This window comes from Ambystoma mexicanum, chromosome 11 (assembly GCF_040938575.1).
Source record: "Ambystoma mexicanum isolate Mex_15411 chromosome 11, UKY_AmexF1_1, whole genome shotgun sequence".
Lineage (NCBI taxonomy): Eukaryota > Metazoa > Chordata > Amphibia > Caudata > Ambystomatidae > Ambystoma > Ambystoma mexicanum.
This window is the reverse complement of record NC_090934.1, coordinates 1,358,142,052-1,358,162,903: the sequence shown is the minus strand read 5'-3', so window position 1 is coordinate 1,358,162,903 and position 20,852 is coordinate 1,358,142,052. Positions and strand designations below refer to the sequence as shown.

At 44.3% G+C, this 20,852-nt stretch overlaps 1 protein-coding gene across 1 annotated transcript in view; it reads right to left on the bottom strand.

Moving 5' to 3' along the window:
• MTMR10 (myotubularin related protein 10) overlaps window positions 1–20,852 on the bottom strand; it is a 431,932-nt gene that overhangs the window by 117,052 nt on the left and 294,028 nt on the right. The window contains exon 11 of the mRNA XM_069624915.1: window positions 4,414–4,483. Coding sequence (XP_069481016.1) covers window positions 4,414–4,483 — 70 coding nt within the window. The remainder of the gene's footprint in view (window positions 1–4,413; window positions 4,484–20,852) is intronic.

Sequence of the window (20,852 nt, the reverse complement as noted above, 5' to 3'; positions counted from 1 at the left end):
CCTTTGTAAGTGTCCCAAATAAATGCAGACGATCCATACACAAACCACTACATTCTAAAAGATGGCATAAAGTTGCAATTTTTCTCTGAAATATTACCGACATGTTTTAAGATGTCTTGCTATTTTCGATCTTGCGCCCAGATTTTTCATAGTAGGAAAGAGATTCAGGCGCAACCGTAAAAAATTGGTTTCACCACACAGCATTTGGGAACTTAATCAGATAATCCAGCAGAGTTAATAGGTCTTCCCTGAGATACAATCTGGGTAAACAGCTTATAAATTCTTGCTTCGCTAATTGTATTTATTCAGTCGGTTACCCACAACTTGTTTCCGTCTTTGTGGGATTAGATGTCATCATTTCATGGGATGCTCAGATTACATCCAAGGTTGACACTTATTCAACCATTTATTAAATGTTTAATTTGATTTGTGTATCATTATAGTTTTCAATGACCATCACAAGGAATTCTCCTGAGCATTCATCATTTTCTGCAAGAGAGTTAATCTTTTCCAGGTCACTATAGCTTTCATGGAGCGTAATCCCAATTTGAGTATAATAATGGTTTTAGGAACTGTAAGTGTATGAATTACTTTTTTTCCAATAAAACTCTAAAATAGGGAGCATAGAGTATTTCCCATATTTAGAATTAATGACAGAGGTCTGAACAAAACCTTGTATATATAATCTTTATTCAAACCAGTGAATAGGTATAGCACTAAATAAAGGACAAAGTCCTTTCTATTTCCACATTAAGATGCCATTTAAACTGGCATAGGTGCTAGTTCACTGATTTCAACACAAAGATTTGAGTTTTTTTAATACTTATAATTCATTCTTTTTGGCATAATTTGCCAAAGCACTTAGCTGGCGTTGCAAAACCATGGGTGTTAAAGCTAGAAACGCTAGATTGTCAGCATACAATAACCAATTAATCTCTGTGGAACCCAGATGACAAGGAAACTCACAACACTTTGTTATGTGCTCTCCAATGGTGGAAATGAAACGGTTAAACCCAGGCTGGGGAGGGGGGGGTGAGTGGGGAGAAGAACAAGACACAGCCTGGCTTTAACCCACGGTCTGTCTCAATCACAGAGGTTAGGAGGCCTGATTTATTTAGATTTATTCTGACCATAGTTTTGGTGTAAAGTGTTCTCATCATATTCAAAAGATCCAAAGGGCAAGCTCAAACAAAATGTTTATTCCACAAATGCTCACGGTTTATACTGTTGAGCACCATTGCATACTTTATAAAAGCAACATCGATGGGCTGGCTTTTAATAATGGCATCTTTCTTCAAAAGGTTCAGCAAAAAAAGTCCCTTTGAAAAAACCAGATTGATTTTTGTCAAGCTTTCCTGATTAATAAGCTCAAGCTCTTAATTTTTGCTCTATAATAGAAGAGAGCAGTTTGCTGGGGACGTCAAGAAGTGCAATAGGATGATAGCAGGATTAGATCGATGGCTCTTCTTGAAAATAGGGATGATGAGGGTCAGTCTCCAAGAGGGTGGAATCGTTTCTGTAGAAAGCACTTCCCCAAATATCTTGAAGAGAAAGTTAGCCCATAGTGTGGGTTTGCCATTCAGGGTTACATTTGAAAGGCCATCTGGCCGCCGAGTACGAGAACTCTTGAATCTACGAATCAAGACTTCAATATCCTCAGTATCAAAGGTTAGTGTGCATTTTTCAGCAAGTGTTTAAACTTTTCTAGTGGTTGTACACATTGTATGAAAGTGCACCACCCAAGAAGATTCCGATATAGGATTAAGTTGAAGAGAATCCTGTATCATATTTTTTTTTGTTGAGTTAATCAACTTTCAGAATACTTTAGTATTCTTACCCACTAAAATTCCCAATTTAGCTTCAACATCTTTTTGTAAGAGACCATTTTTATATTGGCACAATCAATTTTTGTATTGCAATTTTAAGGATTTACGTGCTGTCTAACTAGAAGGATCACACACCAGAAGTAATTTACGTAATTTAGACCATAGTTCTTGTCCGAGTTTTAATCACAGGGTCAAAGCTAGGTCTCTACATCCTATGAGGAAACGTACACAGAGAACATCAACAAATACAATGTACATGAAGTGATTAAACAAAAATGCGGTTCCAAAGCATTCACTTACAAAATTATTTATTTGGTACACTTGTTGCTTTTAACATCATCCTGAAGAAGACCCAAGAGAACAGCAGAACATGCCGAAACACATGTGGTCCCAAATATCACAGCTGTAGCTTTTATTCAATTTAACTTATAAACCAGACTCAAAGTACGCTCATATTTACCAGTTGAGTATTTGTCATGTCGTCACCAATGCCCTTCAAGTAAGCATAGTACTTGCTGTCCTGCCTCACATATGAGCTGGTGTTAAATCTGAAAGCATTTATTTTTTGTCTTTTACAAATTGCATTGTATTAATGCTTCTTTCCTAGTTAGGCTGTCTAATGAAAAAGGAGTACTTTATATAGTTTTTCATTTGTATTTTAGTACTTTTTTTACTCTAGTGATGCGTTTGGCTTCGCAGATAGGTTTTGCTTTGATAATGGGGTGCTTTTAGTTTTTATTTGTACTAATAAATGCAGCATTACAATGCAATATCTTCACATCAAGGCTTTTCCATCAATTCAGAATGACAAGGATCACAAATCAACAGGAACATTCACTATACTCTTCTTACACTGTGCAACCTACTTCTTTCACCTTCTGCACCTCCAACCATCTTCCTTTCAGCACTCCAAGGACTTTGCAAGGCTGCACGCAGCATTTCTCAAAAATAAATGAGAGCAATTGGAGCCAGAAACTAAACTGCTTCCTAAAACCAAAAGTATATATAATGTGCTGAGAATCAAAATTGAAAACATATGTTGCCCTTATTGATGGCAAAAATGGTGCGACGACAACAAGCCAACATAGGCACTGGCCCAATTGTGCAAGTGTATTTGTAAAAAAATAAAATCAAGTACTTAAAGTGAAACACAGGAATGTTTGTTCCCTTTTAAAACATGGTACGTTACCACAAGGTGAAGGTGCTTGTGACTGGTGATTGTTTAGCCATGGTCAAGCTCACATACAGCTCTATTACAACTGCTAAGTGGGCAAAACTATCGTCTGTTTCATTTGGAGTAGGTCCATGTCCAAGTCTTAGGACAAGACACCCAGCCATAATGTAAGGATTCTACTAATCAAAAATGTACTTTTCTTGTCCCTCCAATTACACACTTCTGCCAGATAATGTTTAGCTTTTGTGATTCTCAGGGAGCTGCCACTATGATGATAAAACTGGGCCAGATGCATTTCTTTGATGTTTTGTCTTGTCAATAATGGAAGCAGACTCTTTCTTTTAATTCTGCATAGACTGGGCACTTCAACAGGAGGTGTCCTAAATGACCATTTCCCCTGCACAACCCTTACCTGCTCTTCCAAAATAGGATTTTAGCTGTACTGAAAAAACACCTTTTTTTCGAAATATCTGTTGTCCGTTTAAAAACAACTTTCCAAAAATACTCAATTCACACAGGTTTATTTGCTCGCTCTGTCGGTGCAAGGCCTATAGGCAGCTCAAAGGTTGGGCACTGAAGTGGGATTGATGTGGATGCCATCAACCAACTCTGATCTTGGATGCCAACAACCAACTTGTCAGGATAAACTCGAGAGAAGGGGGTCATTCAAAAATTATTCCCAGTATCAGGTTAATACATATACTGAATTTCCACAACTTGGAACATTGGAGCACTCTGTCCAGACGAGGAGTTAGGTCACACCCATCTTTCTTGATGGAAATGTATGGGCACCCATATGCAGAGAAGCCATCTGCTGGTTGAGAAAACAAGATAGACTGCGGCCAGCCCACCCCCAATATGGAGGCCTGGCACAATGATATTAGACATGACAGCGGGTGTCAGCAGGAAAGCATATTATGTCCAACAATTAAAAAATGTGCCGCTTGCTGGCGGTGGTTTGAGAGTTTAAGATTGATGGAGAGGGAAAGTAGGGCAAACGTAATGTAAATTGGCGCGCCTCAATCCGATGAACATTTTATAGGTAAAAAATGTCTAACAAATATTTGATAGTGCTTCAAATCGAAATTGTAAACATTTTTACACAGCTTTATGATCTTCAGTTAAGCAGATTGACAATGTTTTGGCCTTCTGAAGAGTTAAATATTCTTCAAGATTGTAAAATAGGCGCTTAATTATTTAGTCTTAATACTATATACATTTCCGATCATCTGAGACACACAGATTTGTACAATTGAATAACCATGCTTTTTATTTTCCGTAGCAGGCTTTTGCTTAAGTAAAAGTAGCCATTTCTTCCAGCAGGTTTTTTTTTAGAAAATAAATCAATCTGGAATTTTCAACAATTGAGGCAAGCAGTGTCCCACATTCTCCTAATCAGGCTCTTCAACGTACCTGACATATTCAAGCCATCGGGCACCTTCTAACAAAGATAGCCATTTCTCTTCAGTTTCTTCAAATGGTTCTGAAAAAGATAGAATACTAATTTTAAGGAACAATTAAGCTTTTAAGTGCAACAGAGACAGGAGCAATGCTTTATGCAGTGCCAAATAAAATGTGTGCACAGTTTGTTTAAGCAGCTTGCAAAATTCCCAAACTTAATGTACAGTAATTACTCAGTATAATTGTGTTTTTATTTATGTTTTTGGTAAGCTGCTAGTTTTGAAAATTATATAGTTTGAGACAGACTTTCCAGGGATCAAAGAGGAGAATTCTTTAAGAGACTGACTTGGCCACTCAAGAAGAGACATTATACTAACTGCCCTTAGTGATTCCGAAGGGGGAAGTTTCTGTTGCAGTGTGCTTATTCACATTGACCTTCAATGCAATCACTGGCCTTTTAACTGTTCACTTGCACCGCTCCCTAAAAGTGTGCAAGTACAAAGACCTGTTGAAACTTTGTGGTAGTTCTAAAGTACTTCTAGCATGTGAATGACATACAAAATAGCTAACCGACATTCCATGCGAAGGCTACCGAGAGTTCATGTGCCCATTAAGAGGATGATAGAAATTAACATGGTGTTGAACTGGTTTATAAATCTTTACAATGTATCTCAAAATGATTTGGGATCTAGAGCAACACTGCCTAAAGTTTTCGGATGACAGATGATGGTGCCATTAAAATAATAGCAACAGTCACAGACTACGGGACAGAGAACACAGGACCGTGGCACACTTTGCCATGTAGTGGCAGTGCTGTAACTGAAATGTGATGTAATCAATGACATTTGTGATGTCATCTTTGATGTCCTGGGCGTTAGTCTTAGCAGTGTACAGTGGTGGCACGAATTATGGTTGCTTACCATACCATAACTGGCGAATTTCTGAGGTTTTTTGATTTTACTTGTAACCATAAGATCCCTTTAACAAAGTTTTTTCATTGAATTTCATAGGTTTTTAATCAGTGCAACTTAGCCATAACCTCTCTAACAAAGTCTTTTCAGAGAATTTCATGGGTTTTTACCAGTGCATTCTATTTTCCTACAACTTACTGATATAATACTTCCCCCCCAATATAGCAACATTTGTGTCCCAATTTACAAAAAGTTTCACCTTACAACTCTGCCATTTCCCACCTTCTAGCATAATTTTTAACACTTCTATACCTTTTCCACTGTTTTTTGCTTCAGTCAACGTCTGTGAACGTCTGACGTCATCACGGACCTTCCGGATTGTGCCACGTGACCATGCGCTTATGCGCGGCATGGAGTGTCCATGAACGCATTTGCAATTTGTTTTCGAGGTCCTTGCTTCGAGGACAGTTCAGAACTGCATTTTCTACTCATCTAGGAACTTTCAAGCTCAAAATGTATCCTTGCACAGCTCCTACACCTATTCTTACTCATTATCCATCAACAATCTAGTACAAAGCACATACTTTGAGGAATAGTAGCAAAACTGCTATTCATCTCAAAAATGGCATCAGCTATTGCCATACCTCCTCCCAAAGAGCCAGCAGCACCACCAGCTGGAGGACCCACGCAACAAAAAAAGCACATTTCCAAAGTCAATGAAGAGGACCAAGAAGATGAGGTAGAGAAAGTGCCTACCTCTAGCACCCAGAGAGAATCATGGGTGTGTCAGTTCTTTACCACTGTTGGGAATATACCAAAGGCTAAAGCTACAAAAGTGAAATGCACTGAGTGCAACTTTGCGCTCCGTCAAAACTACCTGGACATTACTCCTGCGGGACCACCTCCATCCACCACCACACAAAATCCAACTACCGCAATGCTCTCAGAAAGGTTGTTCCTTTCTTAGCAAGTAGTAGGCCGTCTTCCTCCACATCATCTTCCTCACCCAATACTGTAACCACACAGCTTACTTCTGTGGGACACAAAATCCCACCAGCTACCTTGCAAGCAATACAAGAGGCTTTTGATCCATAACTTTGGAAAAAAACATTCCTCTGTATATACTGCAACACACCACTCTGCAGCGGGAAGCAATTTCAAAGTGCTTTTGAAACTAATCAAGGAGCATGAGAAACAGGAGAAACTTAGAACACGCGCAACATCTTCCCGTGTACACCTGCCCCTCCATATTAGTGCTTGGTGCCACTTCCCTCATTCCCCTTCTCACCTTATGTTCTAACCTCTCCTGCAAACTTTTTTTAAAACAACAAAAGAAAGGTTCCTTTAGGAACCACCTTTCACGGTAAAAAAAATACAACAAAAAAAATCCTATAGACTCCATCTACTTTACAGTTCTCAATAAAGTACATAGACTCAATACGTTTCCAACATTTCCATTAGCATTTTGTGTTATGCTAATGGGAATAATGTGGCGTTCATACCCCGTTCCAGGGACTGGTACGGGTGATAACGGCCCAGCAGCCCAAGTTATCGGCCCAAGCGAAGTGTGTGTGTGCACCCTGATGCCCGTGTGCTTTGGCGCGTTATAAATAATTAGGGCTCCGGACCATTATCCTCCATTGCAGACCCTGCGATGAGGGATAAAGGCCATTAGGCACCCCTGGTTCCCAAAGTGGGAACCCGGGGTGCTTTAATAGATTTTTCTTCCTACCGTCCCACTGTAGGAAGAAAAATACTTTTCCAAGATGGCCACCGTAAGAAGGGAAGGTGGGGCTCCGTACAGAGCCCATCTTCCCTTTCCATGGCAGCCTGTAGAAGGCGAAGACAGAACCTTATGGCCATATTACCACAAGCACATTTTTTTCCCTTTCAAACCTATCCCACTTTCGAATAACTTAACCACATAGCTGGTTCCAGGTGGACATGGCCACTTTAACCCCATTTTCCATCTCTCACGGTCACAACCTCATACCATGACCCAGACAATCTGGACACTGCCCATGGCCGCAGGCTATACCTCAGCCACCAAAAGTATTTCACAATTTTTTGTACCTACATTATGACACTTGTCAAAAAAATAAAACACCGGCACATTTGCAAAACCATGCTTTAAGGTCCTTGCCAACGCTCCTTGCACAGGTTTGCTTGAAATCTGCCCACGTTTTATTTTTTCAAGTGTCAAAATTTATGTACATACATTAGTCATATAACTTAGCCTCCACTTGACAAAATCCAATCAGTCTTTACACAAACATTGAAGGTTGGGTCTATAATCTTTCTGAAAACTTGTGTCCATAGTTGTCAAAAGGCAACAAAGTTATAAGCAATCTAAAATGTTGAGACACCCCTCTAATTTAGCCCCCTCTTGAGAAAATCCATTTACAAAAACATTTATATCTAGATTTAAAATCGTTTTGCAAACTTTTGTGCACATTCGTCAAATGGCACCACATGTATAAGCCTTTACAATATTTAGGGACCTCCCTCTAAATTTGTTCCCTTTTGACAAAACAGCTCCACACTTTCCATAAACATTCAGAATCAAGTCTAGAATGAAATTCAAACATTTCATGCAGTTTCATTGAGTGGCGCCAAAGTTACAAGCCATCCAAGAACTGCTTTTCACCAACCCTGCAATGCAGAAATAGGCAGAGATGTCCACGAACATCTGAAGTGTCCGCGAACTTCACAGGACTGCCCCCGAACATCCGGACTGTTCGCTGACTTTTGGGGTGAAAAACACAAATCTTTGGCTTCTTATGGGCATATCCCATCCCATCCTCATCACCCCTCACCTCCCCAGAGATTGACAGTTTTGACAAGTGCAAGGTTGTGTTTAATGTTTCTAGCTCAGTGTCCGTGGACACTGGCAAATGTCCGCGATCCAACATGGCGGGCGTTTCATAAAAATTTGACCCACTTCACGCTTTTCACCATCCAATCAGTGGGTGTGTCCGATGTCTGCAGACATCACAGCACCCTCTCAGAAAATTGGATAACTGTCCAAGGACTGAACCGGGAAATGGGTCAGTGGAGCGGAGCCAGATATCACATTTTTTTGGACCTACTTTTTTGGTTGTTTAAACAACATTTTTTTTTAAAAACTACTGGACGGATTTACACCAAATCCACAAAGGCATGCTTTCGGGACCAAATTTGGTGAAAAACCGTCCAGCAGTTTGGGCTGTAGACGTGAGCAAATTTTATTTCCATTAGGTCTGTGAATTTGGGTAACCCCTATAACTTTGCCCCCACCTTGATGAAACATTGCCAAACAAATTCAGAGCAGGCCAAATACTTTTTATGGCAAAGTTTGGTAAGGATTCGTCCAGGGGGAGCGAAGTTATAAGCTGCCGAAAAACTGCTCTTCCTACGTGTTGAGCAACATAATCATAAGTACACGCCCGCTACCGCAGGCCGAGTAATAAATATTAAATATAAATGGAGTAGAGGGAAGTCGAATTTACATTGAAGAAAGTGTGCACGTCTTATACATCAGACTCCTGGCAAAAGCACAAGGTTGGAGGATGCACAAAATTGGAAATGTGTTTAAACTAAGCATGTTGGGCATAAATCCTTTTACATTGAGCTCAGATGATCACACAAATATAACAAGCAGCCCAGATATGTGTACAGGATGGTATGGTACAATGACTGCCCTTAGGAGATGTCCCCCAAAAGATTGCCATACAGCAATAATGAAAGCAATAATGAAAGCTCTATCAAGCTGACAGCCAGATGCCTAGAAAGAGCCTGGTAAAAGAACCCATGCCCCGGCACTCGTGCACTGCCGCAATAAATACAAAACAGCCAAACAATGTCAAAGTCATCCATTGCCTCCAAGAAGTCAATCTGCAACCAATCGTACACACACTATTCAACATTGTCAAATCCATCTACAAACCACCATCCACACCTTGCACACACCCCCCCCCCCCCATCTACTGCAGTTTACAACTCCCTTGAGGGCTACTTCAACTCTAAAATACACATCAAGCAAGCCCCCCCTTCTGCTCCAACAATCCCACCCCACTCTTCCAAACATTCCAACACATGGGACACCTTCCACCTCGTTGAAACGGACAACCTTATTACCTTTACTACCAAAGCACAATCCTGCAAACTTCCCTGATGATGCATGCCCACCTCAAGCTGTATCAAATGGCATCATCCCCCTTGATCCCCACCGGGTCATCTACTCCTGTCCCTTCTATGGTACGCTGCCCTATGTTCTCATAACTAGACAAAGTTCATGAACTATCCTACCGTACCTCACCAGAATCATGCAACACTTTGTAAACGCACAACTGCAAAAAACACATTACAAGCAACCTACACTTCACATTCTCAATGACATCCACAACATCACAAAGGACAACGCACTACTCCTCAACCTCTCTGCAGCCTTCAACACAATCAAGCATACTATGTCACTAAACATTCTATCCCTCAGGATCATACTCTCAGACACTGTCCTCCACTAGTTCACCTATTTCCTTACTGACATGACACATTGTCTCCATGCCCATTTTTCGATCAGACTCATCCCGGTCAAGGAAGGGGTTGTGCAAGGCTTCTTAATGTCTCCACTCCTTATCAACCTATATTTTGAATCCATTGGGCAGACCCTTAGCAATCAATGCCCATTTCCACCAATACACAGACACAAATGTACTTCCAAATCCCATCCCCTTAACAACTCCCCACCTCAAGAGCTGTCTATTCACCATCACCATCTTAATGGCCACTTTCTCAATCTCAACCCTTCCAAAATGGATTGCCACCTCATCATCTTCCCCCCCGAACCCGACAAAAACCCAAACTCAACCCCTGTATCAAATAGGTCACGGAACTCCACACATATCCCTCTACACAGCGTTCAAATTCCTTGGCATCACCACTGACCCCCACCTTTCTTTCAGAAAGCACATAGCAGTCACCAAAAAATGCAATCTGAAGCTAAGCTTCCTATGTAAGATCAGACACATCCTTGCTCCTGATGACTTCAGCAGAGCAGTCCAAACACTAGTTCTCGCCAAGCAGGACAACAGCAATGCAGTTCTCACTGGGCTGCCAGCAGCACCCTTGTCCCCCTGTAAGCTATCCAAAACTCAGTAGCCAGGCTCATCCTCCACCTACTTAAACATCACATATCACTCTGACTCTTGCTCAGCTCGATCGACTTCCACTTACTCCAAAGAATACCTTCAAAAGACTATGCGTGGTTTTCAAATTCAACCAGCAAAAACCCCCATCTCACCTCTCATACACAAACCGATCAACCAAACACCAGAGAAGCATGGTAGCATCTCCTACACATTCTTCCCTGAGGAAACTAATATACACAAAAAAACAAGCATTTACCCACAGGAACACCCTATGTCTCTACATCCACACTGCACCATCCATTAATGTTCCATAAAGAGACTCAGAACACATAACCCTGCCCCCTCCATCTCCCCTGCTAGCACTTGTCTATACTAATCTTTCCATCTAATATTAAAAACATTTTGTAATTTCTGTTTCACCTCCCACCTTTTGAACCCTATATGGTGGTCCTAGACCCTCTGTGTAGGGCCAGCGCTGAACAGAAATAAGTAAATGAATAATAAAAAGTACTAACAGTAGACTTTGATGTTCTTTGTGCTCATTGTAAAGTCCACCTATTTTAGGACTTCAGAAGAGACTCCTTTTAGTGTACAGGGCTCCAACTCTTCGTATACGCACAGTCAAGAAGACACTTACACACTTGTAATTATATATTGATATAATTTATTAAACATACTAGGCAATGTTAAATTCACTTTTCCAATTCAGGGAAGTAAAAAACATTTATACAGTAGGACTTTTGCAGTTGTAACTCAATTAAAGGTTATAATTATAATTGGTTATTTATAACACAATACCCAAATGTTTCTTAGCGCAGACCCGGGGATAGAACCTGTGTTGTCTTACTCCCAAGATGAGCGCGCTGCCCCTGAGCTATCCTCCCGAGTCTCAAGTTGGAATGTAGGTAAGGGAACGAGTTTCTTCAGATTTGCAAACATATTCATCAACCAACAATCACAGAATGATAATACTGTAAGTAAAATAACTTTGTAGACACTTGTAGAATAGTAGGAAGCAATTCAATGTAAAATCACTTGACAATTAATACTTGGAATCACTGTTTCAGGAAGAATTAATGAAATCCAACAACTTGTCCAGGCCTATCTAGCTATTTTATTTCCTTTTTTATATTTTATCTAGTTATGAGAGTCTCAGAGTCAGATTGGTGGTACAATGAGCAAGGCACCAGCTGTAGAAAGTTAAGCGTTCCATAAGAAGATTTGTAGCAAGTAAGTACACTTTCTTTCTTAGGAAATAGGTTCAGGGGCTTCGGAGAAGGCTCCCTTGTAGGTATACAGGCGTTAGGCCTGGGTGAACGTGTATGAACAAACACTCGAGTCAGCACTCCAGCAACACAGGAGCAGCAAAGCAACTCTCTAAGTTCCACCAAGAGTCTCCAGTACCTTAAACGTGAAGAAGAGGATGCAGCATGAGTCTCCCATGATGCAGCAGCAGCAGATCCAGTCACCGGATGCTTGGTCGGGCAGGCCGAAAAAGGATAGCTCTCGGAGCAGCAATAGGGTGGAGAGCGCTGGGGACCGAGTCCCCCCTGTTTCCTGATGTAGAACATGGTGGTGGTGTTGTCTGAAAAGATCCTCACCACCTTGCCCCTCAGACGGAAGGAACAACTTGAGGGCCAAGAACACTGCCCATAGCACCAGGATGTTGATATGGAGATCCTTGTCCTCTGGTAGCCGCAGGCCTATGGCGTGCAGACGTCTGGTGTGGGCTCCCCAGCCTCCCAGGGAAGCATCTGTGGTGACCGTCTCCTGGTATGGGGGGGGTTTGAAAACCTGTGCCCTGGACGATGTTGGAGCGGATGCCCCACCATCCTATCGCCCAACTGAATAAGTCGTCGATGGGGATCTTCTCCATGAAACTTTCGAACACCGGTATCCAGTGAGCAACCAGGAACTCCTGAAGGGGTTGCATTTGCAACCTGCAGAGCCGGATGAGGTAGATACAGAACGACATCATACCCAGCAATGACTTGATGGCCTGCACTGTGGCCTTCCTCGTTGACAGTCGCTGCACCTTTCCTAGAATGGCAACTACCCTCTCTTCCGAGGGCAACGCCAGGCAAGACACCGTATTGAGTCCGACGCCTAGGAACAGCGCATTCTTCGATGGTGTTAAGCAGGACTTCGGAAAATTGATGGAGAATCCCAGATCCGTCAGTAGTTGGATGGCCGTCTCTGTGTGTCCGACAGCCACCTCCCGCGAGCGTGCGCAAATGAGCCAGTCATCCAGGTATTGGTTAATGTGTATGCTCTCTAGACGTAGATGGGAAGCCACCGGTGCCAGGCCTTTCGTGACTTCAGGGCTCTACCTTTTGGCTTGAACTCGTAGTGCTGTCCCTGCACTACGAAACGTAAAAACCTTTGTTTCTTGTGAATTGGAACATGGAAGTAGGCATCCTTCAGGTCCAACAATGACAAGAAGTCTCCTTTTTCCAGCTGGCCGAGCACTTTTGGCCATGTGACCACCCTAAACTTTTGGGACTTTAGGTATTTGTTCAGAAGTCATAGGTCTAGGATGGGCCTCCAGCCCCCTGTCTTCTTTCTGACCAGAAAGTATCTGGAATAGACTCTGGAGACCCGGAGACGTCGGGGAACTAGCTCCATCACCCCTTTTTGCAGCATGGCCCGTACCTCCACTAGGAGCTGAGGGATGTTCTGCTCCCGACGGGCAACAGGAGGGATCCGTGGACACTTGCATTGAAATTCCACGGTGTGTCCCTGGGCGAGCGCATCCAGCATCCATCTGTCAGCTGTGATCTTCCGACACTCGCAGTCAGCTGGCCTCCCACTGGGGTGCACAAGTGGGGGCCCAACGTCCCGGCCGGTTCAGGCTTGCTTTGGCATCAGCTTCCTGCCCTTCTGGCGACGCTGTCCTCCGTTACCGTAGGCCTGGGAATGGCCTCTGTATGGTTCCTGAGTTATGGACCTGGAAAATTGAGGGTACGAAGACCTGCTCGACTTTGTCCTTGCAGAGTGAAAAGAAGAGCAGTGCTGCTGTAGAGTGTCCAGAGAGTAGGCAGTCTCCGTATGCGTTTTGATGGTCTGGAGGAACTCATTGACAAGGAAATGTCCAGCACCTTCGCCAGGACCACTTGGCGGAAATTCGTCCAGCCTTGGCGACGAAGCCCAACACCATTCCCCATCTGCCGGAACCGCGTGTCTGAAACGTCCAATGCCACTGTGATGGCATGATCAGATGCTACTTCTCCCTCCTGGAAAAGAGTGATTGCCTCCATTCTCTTCAGGGTGGAACTCCAGAATAGGCCCCAGCTCGTCCCACAGCTCCCTGTCATACCTGGCTAGGATCGCCAGTGCGTTGGCCGCCTTGATAGTGAACGTCGCAGTGTAAATCACCTTCTGTCCCATGGCGTCCATTCTCTTCCCCTCACTGTCCAGAGGGACTGATGACGAGGACGGGGTTGGCTGACCATTTCCTTGTAGCTGCAGACACCAGAGTCCGGCGATGGCTGCGACCTCAGGCACCTTGGTGCAGAATCCGATGCCCAATACTTCTTCTCCCATCCATCCTGTGCGGCTGGAGCCGTGCAAGGGTTCTTCATGAGGGCCAGGCCCTCTTCCCAAACATCGTCCAGCAGGGGTACTGCCATGATAGTCTTCCTCTTTGCTGCTCGCCTCTGGTACAAGAAACACTCCTCCTTGGTTTCCTCTGGCACACGCTGGAATAGCGTGGAGGCTCTGGAGATCATGGAGTAGAACGATCCCACCTCATCCGGTGTGGACACCCTGTGTGGCACATCCAAAATGCGGAGACTCGCCGTCCACTGTGACTATTTCCTCATCGTCATCCGTTGTTGTGGCCGTATCAGTCCTCGTACCCGTGTCTTGGTCTACTGGGGGAGAAGGAACCCGGCGTGGCGGTGAAGGTTGAAATGCGGGCGTCAAATGACACTTCCTCCTTCACTAGAGGCTGATCAGGGATCTGGGGGACCACCGGAGCAGTGTCCGGGGGGGGCATCCTCCTCTGGATCTCAGACACCAAGGTGTGCAGGGTCGACAAAATGTCCAAGGAAATGTCCCTTCCCCAAGATGGCAGGACCAGAAAACTAGGCCCAGCACCGTAGTCGCCGTCTTCCTCTTCAACGTCCTCGAGGACTGTGTGTAAGGACTCCTGGTCTTCATCGTCAGTGTCGAGACCTCCATGGCTTGGGCCACGGTCTGGGAGGGATGCTTAGGGTCCTCCTCATCCCCACACCTTTCCCCCCCCCTGAGAGTCTTGAACCGGGTGCTGAGCCAGTTCCCTCCCCCACACCCCTTTCTGGCGTGCCAGCAGACTTTGCCAAGGTCACTGCAGCGGTACTGATATTGATATTTTATTTCTATTTTGCTCGTACACAAGTGTTTCAGAGCGCAACAGGGTTTTAACCCCTACCTCAATTCACCTGCACTCTGAATTGAGCACTTTGCCACGAGACCTATACCCAACCAACCTTGTGCTACACCTCTGAGGAACTTTAGACTGGGCTCTAGACTCCTGCATATATCCTACCACCATGCTAACACCATTAGGCACTCTAACATGTCGCCACCCGTTGCAACAGCCCACGCCACCCCACCACTCTAACCCACTATGAACACCAACTCTGCCACAAACGCACCACTTGCTCCCATGACCCTGATCAAGGGGGCTCTGATCAATGCCAGGTCACTTACTGCACATGCACTTGACATGGCTGACCTTATCCTTACACAAGATCTTGACTTTATCGCCATCACAGAAACTTGGCTCCACCCTGCCTCAGGACCACTCCTATCTCTAGCTATCCCTACAGGTTATACCATCATTAGAAACGATCGCAATAGCAATCAAACTAAAGGAGGTGGCATTGCATTCATTCATTAAAATTACATCAATCTTCGCATCTCTAACGCAATACAAATCATGTCAGCGGACATACTCAGTCAAATTAACACTAACACCTAGTCAGACTATCACACTTCATTTAACCTAAAGGCCTCCTGGCTCTATCTACACATTTGCTGAAGACTTATCTAACATTCTTGCCTCCAACACTAAAACTAAATCTCAAATCATCGCATTAGGTGATCTCAATCTGGGTCTACACAACCCCAATGATTCCCCAGCACACAACATTAATAACTTGCTTACAAACATAGGTTCTACGCAATATATTAATGAGCCAACATGGGTATCTGACCTCAACTGTGAAATAAATGTTGACTCCATTCAACCGTGCGTCTGGACAGACCACCATTTAATCACATTCAGCATCTCTGCCAAAATCACCCGTACCAAACCTGACATTGCACCTGCTATCTCCACTAGAAATAAGAGACATAACATGTGCTAAATTGCTCCCATTTATCCTCCCTATTCTCAATGGTCATGTCTCTATTTGATCTGACCCACTGTCTTGGTAGGTCCGTTTAACCAGACTATACTAAAAGCGCTAGACCAAATTGCACCCATCAAACTTAGAAAACCGAAACCAAGGGCTCACCTCAACTCCTGGTTCACACCTCAGTTGAGAGTCCTACGCAAAGATAAACGTAATCTAGAAGCGCGTTGGAAAAGTAACCCTACTGAAATGAACAAAGTAAGTTTAGCTTTAGCCATCTTCAACTACAAAGAGGCTATACTTCAGGCGAAAAAAGATACTTATAACAAACGTATTCAACAAGCTAAATCTAACACCAAAGAGCTTTTCATAATATTAAAAGAATTGGAATCGCCGGTCCCTCCTCCTGACACTTGTATCAAAGACAGCTCCTGGTGTGCCAATGTACAAAAGGCACTCCTTGGTAAAATAGCCACTCTCCAAACCAAAATCAATAAAAAAAACAGCCTGCAATTCGATCCACTAGACAAATCTCACCATACTACAAACATCAACTTCCACTCCGAGAAACCATTTAACTTCTCGCCCCTCACTATTTCTGAAGTTGAAAATATTAATCTTAAACCCTCAAATTGTCAAGGAGACGCATGCCCGGCCACTATTATCAAGTAGACTTCTCACAATCTAGCACCTTTCATTACTGCATTTATAAATTCCTCCTTCAGCTCTAGGATAGTCTCTGACAACCTTAAGGACGCCTGGGTTATCCCGCTTCTTAAAAAACCATCATTGGATGCCAACATACCTACCAACTACAGGCGCATCACCAATGTGCCTTTCCTGCTAAAAATCCTGGATCGAGCGGCCTATCTGCAGATCCAAGACTTCTTGGAAACTACTACTGGGACTTAGACACAGGGTGCTGGCCGCGACATGGCACCGAAACCGCACGGATTGATCTTAAAACACAGATCGAGGATCTCAACGAGAAGGGTAAACTTGCCCTCTTACTCCTACTCTACTTATCCGCGGCGTTTGACCTAGTCAATCACCAAATCCTCTGCCAACATCTTAAACTAACAACCCATTTCTCGGATAAGGCTACGGCCTGGATCAGCTCCTTTCTGGACAACAGGTCTATGAGGGTCTTTTCCCCGTCCGCATCTGCTGAACCCTCACCTGTCACATATGGAGTACCACAAGGATCGTGCGTTTCACCTACACTCCATAATGTGTTTACGGAGCCACTTTTTGATATCTTGGATTATCTAGGTGTCATCTATACCAACTACGCGGATGACACCCAGATACTCATACCCATTACTGGAGACCCCATAGCTGACTCTCTCGCTGTTAACTCTACCAAGTCATCCAAGCCTGGATGGCGCAACATGAACTCTGTCTGAATGATGAAAAGACTGAGCTTCTCATCCCAGGCACCCATCAAAGACTCAAACTCGACCCTTCGTTTAATTCATTTACCATTGATGGGAACATCATTAAAGTCACAAAGAACACCAAAACCCTAGGCATTTATATCGACTCCACTATTTCTCTTTCCAGGCAAACCAATGCAGTATCTTCCACAGCAGCCTACACATGCAAGCTCATCAGAGCCTGCCGCCCATTCTTATCCCCAGCCAACTGCACCACATTAGCCAGGACCTTGGTAATGTCTAAAATTGACTATTGCAATACCCTCTATCCTGGCACTAACCAATGTAACCTTAACAAGTTACAGATCATTCAGAACAATGCCATTAGCGCTGCATTAAACATTCCTAGGAATCACCACATCTCTGACACTAGACAATGTCTCTGCTGGTTACCAGTAACACAGAGTATCCCTAAAAACCCTTGCCTTAACTCAAATGCATCACCAACCAAGCGCCAAGCTACCTCGCCAACAGATTTACCATCCATACCTTTAACAGACCCCTCAGAAGCGCCCAGACCAACTGTCTAGCCACACCCCACTTCAACCTCCAGAGATCTGGGGGAACTAGCTTCCCCGTCCTGGCGGCGAAACTCGAACTCACTACCTAACGCCCTCAGAGCGGAACCTTCATTCCCAGCATTCAAGAGGCAAGCTAATACCTGGCTGTCTGCCCGGAACCTCCGCTGAACCAGGCTGCTCACCAGCCACACACCTAGACAATCTGTCCTCTGCCTGCTTCTACATATGGAATTGCTGTTGTCTATTTACTGTATAATTATTGTTTAACTATGGTTTGTCATTTGTCATTCATATTTTATGTATATTATCTGTAATGCCTATATGGTCTGTATCACAAGTTATGCGCCCGGATGCCCTTGGGCCAGGTGCGCTTTATAAATAAACAAATCCAAATACAAGACAAGGCAGGGGAGGGAAGGGGAGGGGAACAGGGGAGAACAAAACAAAGATCTTACTAGGCCCAGTGACATTGAGAACGCACAAGTGCATGGGAGAGGGAATGGGGAAAAGTGCATGGAAGGGGGGAGAAGTGGAAAGTGCAGAGCAAAGGAGAAACAGATGAATAATAAATAAATAGAAGCAACAAACAGTGGTAGTGCAGACAGCAACTGTCAAGTGCTGGGTTTAAGGCAGCAGACAGGCTATGTCTGATAAGTGCAGGAAGAAAAAGGGAGGGGGGGCTGTATGAGTAGAGATACAGACCCCAGTGCAAGGGGTGGCCTGGAGGCAGTGCAGTAGGGTGGCAGGGTGAGCAGGTACCTAGGCCTGGAAGACAGAGGGTAGGCCAGGTGCACGGTGCAGAGAGAGAACAGATCAGCAGTGAGGCGGGTTGGGGGACGGCAAAGGCAGAAGCAAAGAGGAAGGTCTTTAGGTGCTTCCGGAACCGGAGACGGTTCTCATCAAGTTTCACAGTGGCAGGGAGGCTGTTCTAGAGTAAGGCCCCAGCCAAAGAGATCTACCCCCAGTGTGTTTCTTTGAAAAACAAATGACCCTGGGGAGTTTGAGGTAGAGGAGCGAAGAGCTCAAGACGGGAGGTATTTGCAGAGGGATAGCTGAAGGTATTTTGGACCAGGCCCCAGAAAGCCTTGTGGACAATGCAGAGGGTTTTGAATTTAATCCTTGCATCCACTGGGAGCCAATGGAGAGATTTCAAAGCTGGAGAGATACGATCCCAGGGCTTGAGGCCAAGGACAAGTCTTGCAGTCCTGTTCTGGATAAGTTGTAAAGGGCGGAGAATAGAGGGAGGTAGATTAAGAAAGAGGCTGTTGCAATAGTCCAGCTTAGAGAGACTTTTTTGATACATCAGCGATGTGGGCAGAGAAGGAGAGTGTGGAATCAAAGGTGACACCAAGGTTCTTGGCCTCGCAGGTGGGGATAGGAGGAGGGCCAAGGGAGGCTGGCCAGAGAGTGAGGGGAAATGAAGGTGAATTGCAACACTGTTAGAACAATGAATGAGCTTTATGGTGGGTGGGGTCTGGGCTGTCCTTATGGGAGCTTGGGGATGGCTAGAAATGTCCCTCGTCTCGCAATTAGGGCCTAGTGCATGACATGCTGCATTCGCTGCACAGGCCTCGTCTCCAAACTATGGTTACTATCATCTACACAGAATGCACTAACATCTATACACAATGGCAGTTTTACTTGCGCCTTGGGCTACACTATGTGGGTTGATTATATTGGGGTGGGGTCCTACCATTGTCCCCTCTACCCCCTGGCCCATCATAGTGCTTTGAATGCCGCTCACCTTACTCTAAAGCGCTTAGTGGGTGGGACAGGGTTGCCCCAGTCACAACATTCCCCCCTTTCGTTACTTCTACAGTAATGAACTTCTTAATATCCCTGCGTTCCCGCCATCTCCTCTCTGCTTCCACATATGGCTGTTTCCCCTTTATTGGTATCCACCCCCTGCATACTGACCGCAAATTCTCCTCCCTACGTGCATATTCCTCAGGTGAGCAAGTCATAGATGCATATCCCATCCCCGCCAGGTCCACCCAAACCTCTGTATAATGCTCTTCATCAGGGGGTGGAGAAATGATAGTGTGGTACAGGTGGTCAACTTCATTTCTATACAGGATGAGGAGCATTTCATGCTTAGGACCACAATGTGGGAGATCAGTCTGTACTTCAATATTTCTTGTCTGGCGAGGTGCTTTTGAGACCTCAATTGATAACATAATTCATGTGCTATTGGGTGCCACAGTGGCACAACATCGAAGGAACAGTTGACAGGTGCAGGAGATAATAAGGATGAACATGATGATCGTCAACATCTTCACGATCGCTCCGAGCCACCACGGAGCCCAGTCAAATGCCATGGTGAACCAGTCACTCTCCTGTACTCCTCCCTCCTTCATACAAACACCCAGGCCATGGACGGCTGCAATGATGTGGGATAACATGTTCTCTGCATCCTCCGAAGGCACAAATGTGCAACAGGAATTGCCAAACTTTTTGCAAACCCTGCCTTCAATTGCTGTTAACATGTCCAGCACGGTTTATAGTCATAATGTCGAAAAAAAAATGTCGAAAACAATAATGTCGACATCCTATACATATAATGTAAAGAGTCATTTTTTAGAAAAAAAAATGTCGACAAAAAAATGTCAATTAGAACTATCAACACCTCACCCAACACCCCCCTGCCACCCCCCCCCACACCACCCTCTCACCCCTCATACTCAACACATTCTAATTATATATATATATTTTTTTTCCACTAAATAATTAAACAAAAAGAGTATCATTTACTATGGGGGGTCCCCCCCAACCCCCCTCACCCAACACCCCCTGCCACCCCCCCACCACCCTCTCACCCCTCATACTCAACACATTCTAATTATATATTTATTTATATATTCAATAAATACATAAAAAAGAGTATCATTTACTATGGGGGGGGTCCCCCCCAACCCCCCCTCACCCAACACCCCCCTGCCACCCCCCCACACCACCCTCTCACCCCTCATTCTCAACACATAGTAATTATATATTTATTTATTTATTCAATAATTAAATAAAAATAGTATCATTTACTATGGGGGTGTGTCCCCCAACCCCCCTCACCCAACACCCCCTGCCACCCCCAAACCCCCCACCACCCTCTCACCCCTCA